The 14,059-nt window shown below is 43.5% G+C and overlaps 1 protein-coding gene across 1 annotated transcript; it reads right to left on the reverse strand.

Moving 5' to 3' along the window:
• Positions 1–1,776: 1,776 nt before the first annotated feature.
• On the reverse strand, positions 1,777–12,073 carry rasl10a (RAS-like, family 10, member A; the record flags this gene model as incomplete). The annotated part of the gene is made up of 3 exons (XM_079221858.1): positions 1,777–2,047; positions 3,876–4,000; positions 11,858–12,073. 3 exons carry the CDS (start codon positions 12,071–12,073, stop codon positions 1,777–1,779), a joined length of 612 nt encoding a protein of 203 aa, XP_079077984.1.
• Positions 12,074–14,059: the final 1,986 nt, after the last annotated feature.

The following is a 14,059-nucleotide window of genomic DNA, read 5'->3' on the forward strand; positions in this document are numbered from 1 at the left end:
GTAACACAGTCAAAATAAATACAAGTAATATTTCTGATAAAAAACGGTAGCCCTTTTTATTTGGAAACGCACACACAGACAAACCGATGAGAACTCATGCTACACACAGTTGCTGCTACATACTGTATTTCTTCTTTTTTTTTTACTCGAAAAAAAAATAACACCATCTCCCCTGATTGAAGGGTTCAACACTACATCTCTGAGAAAATCATGAGCTTGTGCTATCACATGCCAGTGAGAAACAACCACAGTCACTCCACGCAGCTGCTCATTACAGTGTCAGAAAACCATGTATTACAAAAATGAAACACAATATCAAATTTTCACATCAGTGCAATTAAACCCTGACCCGTTGGCTCTACCAACAAAAGCATGCAATTCAATAACTCCATGAATCACTCATATATACATTAGGTCTGCTTACTTTCGGTGCAGCCCCGTTCACAAACTAACTGGACCTAATCATATGAATAAGCAACTGTTAATCTCACAACATTACCAATTTAGATACTATTCAGATACTGATATGAAAGCTGTATTCAGGTTCCTGTGTCTGTGATGCACTCGTGGCGTGTTTTGTGGAAGTCGTTAAGCTCTGCCTCCTTATTTCTGCAGGATATCTAGGAGTGGATTACATCTACTACATGAGGCATTTTTAATATAATATGGTGGTACATATAGTCAGTCAGGACATCACTGTGAGATCGTATTGCTCCTTCATAATCCAGTTTCGACATTGATCGCTTATCTTGCTGTGTCTGTCCTTTGCTTGCCTGAATGTCAGCTATCAAACCTGCCTCCCTCTGCCTCTCTCTCCCTATCTCTCCCACTCTCTCCCGCCCTCTCTCTCACACACGCACACACATATAAACATCCACATTGCATGCACAGGTTCTCTTTTCAGGCTCTGCAGCTTCCTGCAGGTAGCCAGTTCCCTGGATTTAACGTATTCATCAGAAACAGACACTGAGTGAGGGGAGGGAACAGATTAAAGCCCCACTGTACATCACGATAGGAACTGCAGCATTTTCTGCTGCAAGACAACCTTAAACCCCCTTTGCCTGAACAAACAGCTTTCACCGTAGGCCAAGTTTGAAACAGGGACATGGAAAGAAAAATCAACCCAGGCTACTTTTCAGAATCTAAATTTAAACACCATCTAATCATGACTGGACACTGTGGGATAATCCCCTCCAGAAGTGAAGCATTAACTATTTTTTGCACCGGATTATTCTCATTATCTTGCTTCCCACTAACCCACAAAGAAAAACACAAATAAATCAGATATGAGCATCTGTTGTTGACCTTACTGAATATTACAAATTCAAAAGGAAGACTCAATGATATTGCTGCCTCTCTCGTTTGAGCCTTACAAACACAGCTTCCACCCTGTCAGGCTCATACAGCTACGAGGCGACCCTCAAGAAGACCTGCCGCTGTATCATTTGGGAAGCACAGCCTCAAATGAGTAACTGTCTTGATGTGAGAAAGAATGACTGTGCTATGCTAGTTGTATTGGTTTCCACTGCTTTCTCTCCTACCTCCTTCCTTGCATTTACACATTTGGCAGAATCTGACTAGGAAGTGGTTGGATGACCATGTGTGAAATTTGAGTGTCTTTTACAGCGCAAGAGACTAATAAACCTCATTATGAAAAATCAGCTCAGTAAAGCAGGAGGCCACAGGGTATTTTTCCAGCCATTTAGATAAAAAGTTATTCTATTCTCCACTGCCGCTCCACTCCTGAGGTGAGAGGGGTGGAGAGAGCTCTCTGGGTCACATGATGGTGCAGCGATTCCTCTGTAGCGCCCCCTGCAGACGGATGGCGGTGTGGTTCTGGCGCATGCCCCGTGATACGGCGATGCCCAGCAGCTCTTTGAAGAGCAGGACTACGTGCCAGTTAAACTTGGCAGAGCACTCCACATAACCACACTTCCAGGTCTTCTTCACCAGGACTGACACCGCCCTGCGAGGCATGAATCGCTGCCGCTGTAGATCCCTCTTGGTGCCCACCACCAGGATTGGCACCTCGCTGCTGCTGCCTTCCCTGCAGGAGTATGGGAGAAGTAAATAAATAAAGGTTGATTTCAAAAAGCATTGTTATCATTTTGGTGGTTGGCTGGGCATGTGCATGATGTCTGTGGACAGTTTTTTCCTTCCTTCTGAGGTGTGCGGGGGCTGACTGGAGGATTAGAGCTCACAGGCTCAAGGGGCCTCCCACCACACGCTGCAGCAACTGCTGCACAGCATTATGAAGTGTGAAAATGTATGGCAAGTCAGATGTAGAAATACATTAGTGACGTGAAACTTTTATATGCTATGCTACAGTGTGAATGAAAAACATCTGGGAGGACGTCAACAAGTCAAACCATTTTCAGTCGCCTGATTGGTGGTTGTCAGCTGACACTCTATTGAAATAGGAGAGAATATTTACTACAGCAATGTAGAAAAAAGAGTCTCCCAGAGGGACTCCTGGGTTAGTTTGTACAGCAAATAGCAGGAAGGAAAGAAGGCTCATTAATCGGATTTCTTACAATTAAATTGATTTTTACTTTGGCTTTCTGTTTGGTTGAGTGCCAAAGTCAGCAAAGCTGGGACCTTGAGTGATTGTGTTTTCATTGTTATGCACATTTGAATTGAATTTGCAAGTCTGCTTCCACAGATGGACGGATAGCTCGACAGAGAGGAAAGACACAGAGAGAAAAATGTACAGTACAATTTCCAAGCCCCTGAGCTGAAGTTCTCGAAGATGTACGGTTGAAAAATCATCGCAGCAATCATCTCACTTTTCTCCTTTTCAAAGGTTCTGCTCACGCAATAGCCTTAAAAATAACTTCTCACATATCTATCGAGTATTTTAGCAGAACGAGATGTACTGTATTTGTGTGAGTGTGTGTGCATGTGGCTGTGTGTGAAATTTGGGGGAAACTATGCAGGAGTGATAGACCCAACACTGCCCTCATCTTCATTGAGCTGAAGGAAAGCGTCATGCTATAGACGAATAGAGTCGAAAAAAAATAGTATGTTTTAATGTTAAAATAAATGAGTTAAACCCTGACCCCAATGGGTTAGGGCTTCATTGTAACAGCATCCATTGTGCATAGTGTCAGTTTATGTACAGTATCTGTTCCTTCTCTGCTCTTGTCTTTCCTTCAATCGTCTGGCTTTAGCGCTTTCTCCTACGATCACACATTTCTCTTGTTTTCAATTCACCCTTCCTTCCCCAGCTGCTGGTGATAATGGTTTTCTGCTATAGCTCATACATATACACATCATGGACACACATTTGCAGCCGCAGGAAGGTGGGAAGGAACAGTGATAGTTTGGTCATGTACAGCATAGCAGCACAAACAAGGCGACTCATTGTACTCTTTCTATATGATAATACATTCAGGTAAGGATGATAGAGCAGGTGGGCCTTTTCATTGGCATTTCTTTCCAACTAGTGTTGGGACCTTTTCTGTTATTGTATAAATTCAAAGCCAGCTGGGAGACCTTTCCCTCTGGTTATCAAGTTTCCTGTTTTATGCTGCTATGCTCTGGACAACAAAAGCAGAATTATCTCCAAAAATAATCTGAGATATCATTAGTGACATATCAGGCATCTCATCATGCAACAATGCCAGGAGCAAATGTCATGAATAACTGTCAGGATGCAAAGATGAATTACAATGGATCCCCACAAGCAGACAATCTTTCACTGTCACAAACACGTGATTGTACAGCTTTGTGGCAGGGCTGTAAAATGAAATGGTGTCTCCAGGCGGATGACAAGGGGCTGTGATTAGAATGCCTCAGTGAGGGCGAACCAGCTATAAGTCATGTTGTATGTTCAGTAACAGTCTGGCATGCTGAGAGCGAGCGGTCGACCATACCTGTGTTCCACTATTTGCTGTCTGATCATCTTGACGTATTCAAAGCTCTCTACACAGCAGATGTCATACACCAGGATGTAGGCGTTGGCATTGCGGACACCTCTGCAGCGCAAATCCAGCCACTCCTACCAGACAGACAGAGAGAGAAGAACAGAAATGTACAAACACACATACAGTAAGAACGAGAGATGCTTGTTGTTTAAAAATGTGGTCCAGCACTTTGGTCCAGATTGAAATATGTTGTCGATAACTACTGGATAGATTGCCATGATAATTTGTACAGAGATTCAAGGTGCCTAGAAGATGACTCCCTGACTTTTCCTCCAGCGCCACCATGAGATGAACATTTGGGGTTTTGTGTGAAATGTCCTGGAAATATTGTATAGATTGCTACACACACGTGTTTGTCTCCTTCAGGATGAATTCTAATAACTTTGCTGATCCTCTGACTTTTAATCTACTGTCACCATCGGGTCAAAGATTTAACTTTGTCCAACACTTTGGCTTATGACCAAATACCTGCAAAACTAACTCCCATCAACCTAAGCTGTAGTCTTTGTTTAGTGCTAATCAGTAAATGTTAGCATTACAGGCTAAACTGAGATTATGGCCATTGTAAATATTGCATGTTAAACATCCCATCCAGTTCAGTTTATTTGGCACAATAAGAGAGTCAATGAGCATGTTAACATGCTGATGTTACCACTTAGCTGAAAGCACTGCTGTTCCTAACTACAACCTCATAGATCCACCAGCATATAATGCACCGACTTATTGAATACAATAACAGTAGAGAGCAGCTAGCGGAACAGCCTGTGGCAAGTGCTTCTGTAATTATAAAAAGCAAGATCGCCTGCCTCTGCATCTCTGTGAAAGAGTGCAGAGAGTCAATGAAATTGTCGAGCTGGCATAGTTCTGGGTGTCTCAGCCTAGAACAAAGTCATACAACCCAGAAGTAAGCACTGCACAGTGTCCTAGCTATACATGTTCAAGGACATGACTTTACAGCTTATAAGAGATAAGCGAACACAGAGCCTTCTGTCAAGAGAAGAAAAATGAACTCGTACTGTTGAACTGTTGTTACTGCTTGGTAAGCTTTGTGATGCAGTGGGCAGGCAGCAATGTTTGAGGGTAATGACTTTCAACCTGTAGTTAAATGACATGGCACAAGTGGGAACATTTGCACCTTATGGGGCACAGTTGCTTCAATTAAAACACACTGACCCATTATTCTATTCACGCTGTGTCTCTCAGAGCTCTCACCAACCCACCACCAGCATCACTGCCTCTAACAGCATGCAATGAATTTATAGGCATTTGATCTGATAAAAGAGGGGGAGGAAAATAGAAGAACTTCAGGGGGTGGGAAGAATAGTCCTGCCGAGGGAATGAGAAAACAAACGCAGCCCTGAGAAATTCACGAAAAGATGAAGATTTAGACTACGAGACTGTTATATTCAATTCAATATAGACAGGCAAACTACTGTGGATACAGAGAGAATAGTTTCAGGGCAGCACTACTACCACTAGGCAGATTACTAATTCATACTCTCAACTGCAGTATATACCCCCATCAGGAAAAAAGCTCAACCCACCACGAAGACTGTTCAGGTTTGGCCTGAAGAAGCTTCCTCACAGCTGCATGTTTAATTATTTTTTTTTTTAAGTATCAATTGAATTATGCTACATACAGAACTGTGTTGTCACCATCGCCAATCGCATCCATGTGTTCCCCAATCAGAGGCCCTGGATGATAAAGGAGGTCAGAACTGTCCTTAAAAACCATCTCCAGGTCTGGAAACAGAGCTCTATACACTGCTGCTGGAGCCAACCTGAAGAGAAGCATCAAGGATGCTAAAGTGAGAGGAAGATTGAGGACCGTTTCACCAATAACGACAAACTGCTGGCACCATCATCAAAAGACCAGCAACCGACAACTGTTGACGGCGAGGCCTCACTGGCACAAGACTTCCCAACCCTTTCTGACCAAACGGCGACAGTGGAAAGGGTCCCTGATTTCAGGTTCCTGAGTACGCACACGATGGTGGTCTCTCCTGGTCTACCAACAGCAGTATTCAAGGAGGAACAGCAGCAACTCCAATTGCCAAAGATCCTCAGGAAAACCTACTGCCGGAGAAGCTGCTGGAGTCCTCCTAGTGTGCTGGCGTACTGTATCACTGTGTGCTATGAGAGCCCTTCAGAGGGTCATCAATGTTTGATCCACTGCCCTCCGGTCGACACTTCAGCTCCAACAAATCACAGAGTAACAGACTCAGAAACAGCTTCTACCACAAAACCATGCGAGAACTCAACATTGTCAAATACTGAGCCCAATATCAGCATTTTCCTTATCACAGTTACATCTACATTCCAACTGCATTCAAACTTTTGTGTGTCGGCCTATAATAGTGTACACTGAGCCGCTGGTTAGCTTAGCTTAGCACAAAGACTGGAAGCCGAGGGAAATGGCTAGCCTGGCTCTGTCATGCCTGGGAGCAGTGACTTGTAGTCCCTGTTAAGTCCCAAAAATGTTGATTCATTTTATTTTGAAGTAGTTAAATTCCCATCATTTATTAGTTCTATAGGTTTGTTTCACCTTATGACGTTGCATTTGTGTGTAATTACTGAGCAGAATATAATTTGTTGTACACACTCACAGATCAAACACGTTAGAGTTAGACACAAAAACAATCCCACAAATGATCACTGCAGAAGCAGTTTATTTTGTATTATGTTGTCAGGATTTTCAAAGCTGTCGTGCTTGACATAGTAGATCATTTGACTTTGTGTTTTTCGACTGATGCACCTGCGCCTCGGACACAGAGGATTGTGCCTCCTTGGAGCTCTTTTTGAAAACTCAGATATCAAAGGGCTGATTATCCATGTGGTGTTTACATTATTTTTCATCTACCTCCTGCAACAGCTTGCACAACCTGAAATAGGCATACAAGAAATCTAATTCAATTGATCTCAAGGTTGGAGAAAAATATGCTTTTCAAATCAACATTATGTACAAGCAGTCTGTTCAAATGAGACTAACTGATCATTTACGACAGGGGAGTCTAAGGTAGCAGGCGATGATCAGCGTAACTTCTAATGATGATATTGCTGGTACATTTGTGTCAGCCAGCAATAATTTAGATGAGGGTATTTGTGGGTTTGTGTTTGGGTGAGTGTGAGTGTGAGTGTGAGGAAGAAACAGCCTCACATATTGGCAGAGCGATAATGAGGCCGATCAGGCATGGAAACAAACATGTGGAACTAAGATCACTGCCATTCAAATTGAAAGAGAAGACAGAGGAAGACAGGAAGGGGCACTGCACTGTGACAACTGGTATACATGTGATTATTTTCTCTGTCCCTCTACACGTTGAATCAGCTGTCAGGGAGAGGAGAAAACATGTCACAGAAGCCATGTCTTTGAAGGTAATTTCTTCTTTTTGCTTCTATTGCAAAGTATCCCATAGAATTTAGCCATATCAAGCACCTCAGAAAAAATCCACCTATTTTTGCCAAACAAACAAGACATAGTTCTTAGCGTCATAACAAGCATATCATCACAGCTCACTCTTTTCTGGTCATTGAGGGAATTGATGATATGAGCTAAACACAGAAGCTTGAGTTGCAGCCTCACATCACTGTGAGGCTAAAAATAGCAGCTTGTGTTTTCATCTCATATCTTCTTGTCATCCAAGTCCTGTTTTTAAATGTAGAGGAGGGGCTAAAAACAGCAACACTACTCATGTGCATTCAAACAATAGGCAAAATGAAGAAAATCCAAACTGAGAGGACACGACAGTGCAGCAATGCACGGCTGATAAACTGTCAAAAGAATTTAAAATGCAAATGTGGGCATGTTTATTTGTGTGTGCTTTCAGTGTGTGTGAGTGTGCTTGTGGAAGCGTGAATGTGAAGTGTGTTGTCACACCGTCTGTATTCTCCAGTCGGTCTTCTTAACGCGGGGCACAAAAAGAGCATCTCGTCCCTCGCTCCTCAAGGGACAAACAGAACATGTTTCCCTGACAACCGCAGGCCGTGGTCAGTTTTTAACAGGCTCTGACAAAGCTGTAGCGCCGCCTGATATTCAGGGAGGCATAATGAGTAGTTATGATGGATCAATACTAAAGCACAGGAGGGAGGCCGTATGACCTGCTGGGGGAAGGGCGCTGAGCAGAGATATGTCACACGCAGGTTTTGCAATTAGAATTCATCACATGCCCTGAAAATGAAACTCCCATTACTCAATGGTGACCTATGCCAGGCCATTAAAATCTGTAGTTTCTTTTTTTTATGAATGCATTTGTTGGAGATGATATGGAGAGGATGACTGTTGCTGGGTTCTTGTGTTAAAATACAGAATCACAAAATGTTTGGCTACTTATAAAAGCAATCAAGTACGGCTAATCTGTGGAAATCATTTGGGGTTTTAGAGAAGGTATTTCTTGGAGAAGTGATCATTTTTGGTTTACGGAATAAAGAAAACAAGATCAAATTACTTAGCGGGTGTTAGAGGAGCAAAGCTACCTGTTTCGCCTTTCTAGTTTTTATGCTAAGCTAACAATCTCTTGGCGATTTCTTCCAACACAAGGAAAATAAGTATATTTCCCCAAATGTTTAAACCTTTGAGGATGCTTGTATATAACTTTGATGACGAAACTCACTGAGCTGTAACTATAATTGAAATGTTTCTATTCTAAGAACAGATCATTATTAATTTGACTACAGTAAGTTGTCGAATTTGTATTAGTGTATTGTATTATTTGTTTAATTTCAAGACCACCAAAATGTTAAACGCATGTAAACAGAATCTTTGACTCACAAACACCTGAATGGTTTGAACACCTCATAGCTTCACCGTTGCACACATTCCTTCTTCTGCAAGAGTCAAAAATACAAGTGTGACATAAAAAGCAATAATTGCCACCCTATTGTCACAGACAGCATCGAAATAATTGAGAAAAATGTCCAGAATGAGCGGGAAAAGGAGAGGGAGCATTTTGTGTGGGAGGAAGTCATGGAGATACATCACGGCTAGAAAAAAAAAAAAAAAAAAAAAGAACGAGAAAAATCATTGCTGAATCCGCTGTCAGGCTTAAATCCATCTGTCATCACATCCTATCCGCACACTGTGACAGATGCTCCCTAAAAGCAATGCTATCAGCAGCACACTGACATACCGCAAAGCAAACAAATCATTACACCATCGCAGCCTCACGGTGAAAGAACAGAAACCTTGCTTTTCTCCAGCAAGTGAAAGGGCAAAAATGTCTGTCTGCGTGGTTAGAATGGGGTCACAAGCAGCCTGCCAGAACATCATTGCTCTTCTTTCAAATATAATCTGAACTGATGAGAAATTGCCACGCTACATAAGCATGGAGGCGTACTGACTCACTCCATTCTGCAGCTTACTCCTTACAAATTTCAGAGGACATTATAAAACCTCATTTGGTAACCCTTACTACGACAGTGTCTATTAAACTCTGTGTAACCTTTCTAATTGACTGCTGAAAATTCCTACCGTCTCCTCTGTTGGTATTTAAATTCCCAGCCGTGTTTTAGGAGGGAACTTTGTTTTTGTGTTGTGTACTTCAAGTACATTTCAATCAACTTTCTTTGTGCTGTCCACTTCCCCTGACCTCAGTCACGTTTCACTGCCCACGGGGTGAATACAGAGCAAGGCGGCGAGTCCAAAAAAATACCAATGTCTTATCACTGCTCTCGTTGTGAATAAAAGACATCACCAGAAGAAACAAGAGAGCAGCGCCAGAACAAGTAGGATATGACAGGAGGGGAGAGGAAACAGTGCAGCGGGCCTCGCAGGGTCGCTCCTCAGTGAATGAGTAACAATAAATCTATCTAATAGAAATGTTGTGGCAGCACTCAGCTAATGGTTTTCTCTGCCTGAACAGTATGGGCCTGGCAAACCGGCGTCTGCTCGCTGCACTTCAACTTGAAATGAGCATGACATGTTCACGCAACATGATGTCGAATGATGAAAGCTGTGTGACTCAAACTTTCAATCTCACACTCCCACACAAACTCATCAGACTCATTCTGTCTACTTTCTGCTCTCCTACCCAACATGTTCCCTGATGGAGGTTAAACACCATTTAGCAGAATGAATAAGAAACTGCCCCCTGCTTTTTTGTCTTCTTCTTTGCCTGATCTCAGTTTCTCACTGGTACCTCACCTGTCGATAAAAACAACTGTTCTTGGGAGGGCTATGTCTGACACAAAAGGGGTGGTGACCTTGGAGAGTTCTATCTGGAGAGCATCGGGGCCGTTCCACCGAGGGGGAGTCAACCGGAGTCAAACAAACACCTCAAGTGAAGAGAGGCTTGGAGAGGGCTTCAATACCCAAGGACAGAGACAGGCACACCAAATCCATACTTTTTGTACTTGGTAAAGAAAAGCAGAGAAATATCTTAAAGGATAGAATTGTTTTTTTTTTTTAAAAGTCTTTCTTAAAACAACACTCACATGCATTCCTACAGCAATTTAAATGTAAGAGATGGAGCTAAAATGAGGGTTCAGCAGTCTGAGTTATTAAAATCCAGTCAAGAGAGATGAAATGCAACCTCTGCATTTAACCCATCCTAAGCATTGGGAGCAGTGTGCTGATTTGAAGAAGCCTGGGGAGCATTTAGGGTTCAGTGTCTCAGAGATACTCGGTCATGTGGACCTAGGAATAAACCGCCAACATTGTAATTAACGGACGGCCCACTTTATCCCACAAGCCACAGCCAGTAACAAAAAGCAAACAGGGAAATTGATGATAACTCTTGATTTCGTGAAAACGGAACAAATGCTGACAAATGTGTTGGTAGCAAATTCCCTCTTTATGTTTCCACATTTCATCGCTGAGTTGCAATGCAGGGACATTTCTGACTCAAGCTTTAGAAGATTCACAATCAATAGGACAAATTGTTGAGGCGTCATATAATCTTTGGCTGAACTTTAAAATACATAATGACACAGAATATGGACCGTGGACGTTTACCAAATCATGTACATTGATAATGCTTTAGAGGGGGTTCTTTTCAAGGCCAGTATTGACACAAAAAACAGTTGCAGCGTTCAAGATACGATGCGATAAGACACGATAAGATATAACACGATGATAAGACACGGTAAGATATGATACAATAAGATAAGATGTACTTTTGATCATCGATCTGCGTGAAGTGCACTATAGAGAATGAAACGTTTCTCCCTAGTGCAAAACTAAAATAATGAATGATGCAACATTCAGTGGCAGTGAAGCAAACATCCAATTTTTATTTGAATGCACATATGATAATGTGTGTATTGTTTTAAGACAGACTTGAGCAAACGTGAACCTGTCCTTAAACTTAAAAACAAAACTTCAGGGACCAAAGCTTTAGGTAATTCCTCAATGATGAAGAGTAGAGGTGACCCAAACCCTTTGGCATGGAGCTATAGAACATGTATGCTATGCTCCTGCAATCAGATGCCTCTCCAACTAATGCCACATGACCTTTAACCGTGAATAAAAGGGCAGTCTGTTCTATTTTTAAAGTGGGGAGTTTGACCAGGTGCTGTGGCGATGCCTCCAGCACAATCTGTTATTGTTTTCTGTGTGTGAACCCGATTCAACCCAGCAGCAACCACTAACACTGGCATACCATTCTCAACTCATCTGAATGTATCTGGCACTGAAGGCATGGACACATCAACAATATGCTGACATTCCTCGCTCGTGAGGTGGGTTGAGAGATAAAATGAAGCTCTCCAAGGCTTTAAGTCAGTCGGGTCTCCATAGCAACTAGTTGACTAGGGACATCTGATAGACGAATAAATAAAATTGGTGTTTCTGCCTCTGAGGATCACCATTGGCTGTGAACAGATGTGAAATTAAGTAGAGCTTTAATACTCGGCGATCTAAGGGATGGATCACCAAAGCCTGTATGAATCCTTCCCTGATGAAGTTCAATCTAAGTCCTCAGACAGACACATTGTACCTGGCTGGAGCTGGAGGGGAAGGAGGAGATTGGCGGGACGTCCAAAATCTTCAGCTCATACATGATGCCGTTCAGGATGACGGAGGGTCTGTACACGTATCTCGTCCTGGTCGGCGTGTACACCTCCGAGAAATCGTTATAGATGAACTGGCGGATTATAGAAGTTTTCCCCACTCCGGGAGCACCGATGACTGCGATACTCAGCGTCTCCACCATTCCTGGAGCACGAGTTCAGCACCATGGACAGCGACGACAACAACGACAGATGTGACCGTCCAGAAGCACAGCTGGCCGCCGCAGTTTCGATGCTGGCCGCTCCGATCCGCCGCTTCCTCCCTTCTGTCCTCAACCAGATGCCTCGAGATCACCTAGACTGGGTTCAACGGCGCAATTAAACGAATCGGTGGCCGAATAGATCACCCACCCGTCGAGCAGGGAGAATAAACTTTATTTCCGGGCTGAGGGAGACAAGAAAGAAGCCGTGCAGCGTGAAGGTTGTCAAAAACTAAGCTCAAGCATGCTCATGCAGATGGAGGGATTTTCGCTGCCTCGGCAATCCAACACGGAGAGAAAAACTTGGTTTTCAGAGGACATCCCCAGGCGAGCGTAAAAGTCCGTCCTCGTTGTCCCTGCATGGACATAATCTCATCCAGGCTAGACTCTGACCTTGCCCAAACGCACTGGCGCCCTGTGTGTCTTCATTGATTACCTCCTCTGCACCTCTCACTCATTTCCACCGATGCACCACCGCCGCGCTCCTCCATCACAGGGAGGACGGGCACACAGTCGCCAGCCTGGTAAATAAGCTCCCCACGTGTTCTGAAGATGCACACAACCCCATAATCTGCTTTTCGGTCGAAGACAGAAAGATAGGTTCACATCTGCGTGATTCACAGGAGAAGAGGCAATCCACACAGCCTGCAGACGTGCGTTTTCTGTAAAGGCATCTGGAGCCTATTAAGGAGCACTGTGCGTGCGCGCGCGCGTGTGTGTCTGCCGTTGGAGAGACATGAGCTGTTGAAGACTGCCCTCTCTCTCTCTCTCTCCTCCCTCATCACTTGCAATATCCCCTGCCCAGCTCATCCAATAGGGTGATGGCGTGCGCAAGGCGTGTGAACGCTTCGAGCTCCCATACGCTGCACATAAATGGAAAAAAGAATAGGACGTCCACTATACATGATCTTAATGTGAGGGTCACGGAACAGTGTGGCGCAAGACTGCACATCATATCTCCGAGGTGCCACGATTTATAAGTGGAGAGGGTCCTCGGGCTGGGCCGATGTGTCCATCAATCACTGCTCGATGGCGGCCGCGAAATCCACTCAGCGACAAGTGTGAGGAATTATAACTGGAGGAGGATGCGCTTGTAACCTCGGCCGGTGGGTTCCAATGCCGCACTGCCTTTAAGACACCGTTTATAGCGTCTTTCCGCTATTTGGGGCGGTGTTTATCAAGGCTGGATTTCCAACCAAACAAAGCGGGCATTTGACTCTCATGGGCCACAACGCCTACATAGATAGAGGTAGATAGATACTTTATTAATCCCCAAGGGGAAATTTGTTGTCATCAATAGCGCCTTACAACTTGAAGATACAAACACACAAGATAACAGATATAAAGAAGCAACAGGGATGAAAGATATATACAAAATAAAGTAAAATATATATATTTAAATATACAAAATACAATTAAATAGAATACAACTAACTGGAATGAAATATATCTATATTTACAGTCGCAGAGTGTATTCATTAATTAAGCAAATTAGATAAACAATAGTGCGAAATGCAAAGTATGTATGTGAAGTGTAATAAGCATACATGTGGTAAGTGGTAGTTTTATTCATTGCAATTGAATAATTTGTAGCACCAACACATACACAACGGATGCATGGGCCTTGCGCCACTATACGGCCCTGAAGGTGCTGTGAAGGGGCTTTGAGTCGAAACCAACCTGTTCTCACTTCCGATGCGTCAGACCGCGCAGCTGCTCGGGGTCTGACCGAAGCGAGGCGGCGCCGGTTTGCGTGCGACGCCCATGAGGAACGGACATGTGTGCGTCAGCACAGACACAGAATGGACGAGAGAGGTGCATGATGGGTCAAAAAAACACTGTTTGAATCATTTCCATTGATATTAAGTGTACATGGTTATTTTAAAATGCATTTGTGTTTGCTCTGGTTAGCAGTGCACAAAGTAGGCG

This window comes from Taurulus bubalis (assembly GCF_910589615.1).
Source record: "Taurulus bubalis genome assembly, chromosome: 8".
NCBI classification, from domain to species: domain Eukaryota; kingdom Metazoa; phylum Chordata; class Actinopteri; order Perciformes; family Cottidae; genus Taurulus; species Taurulus bubalis.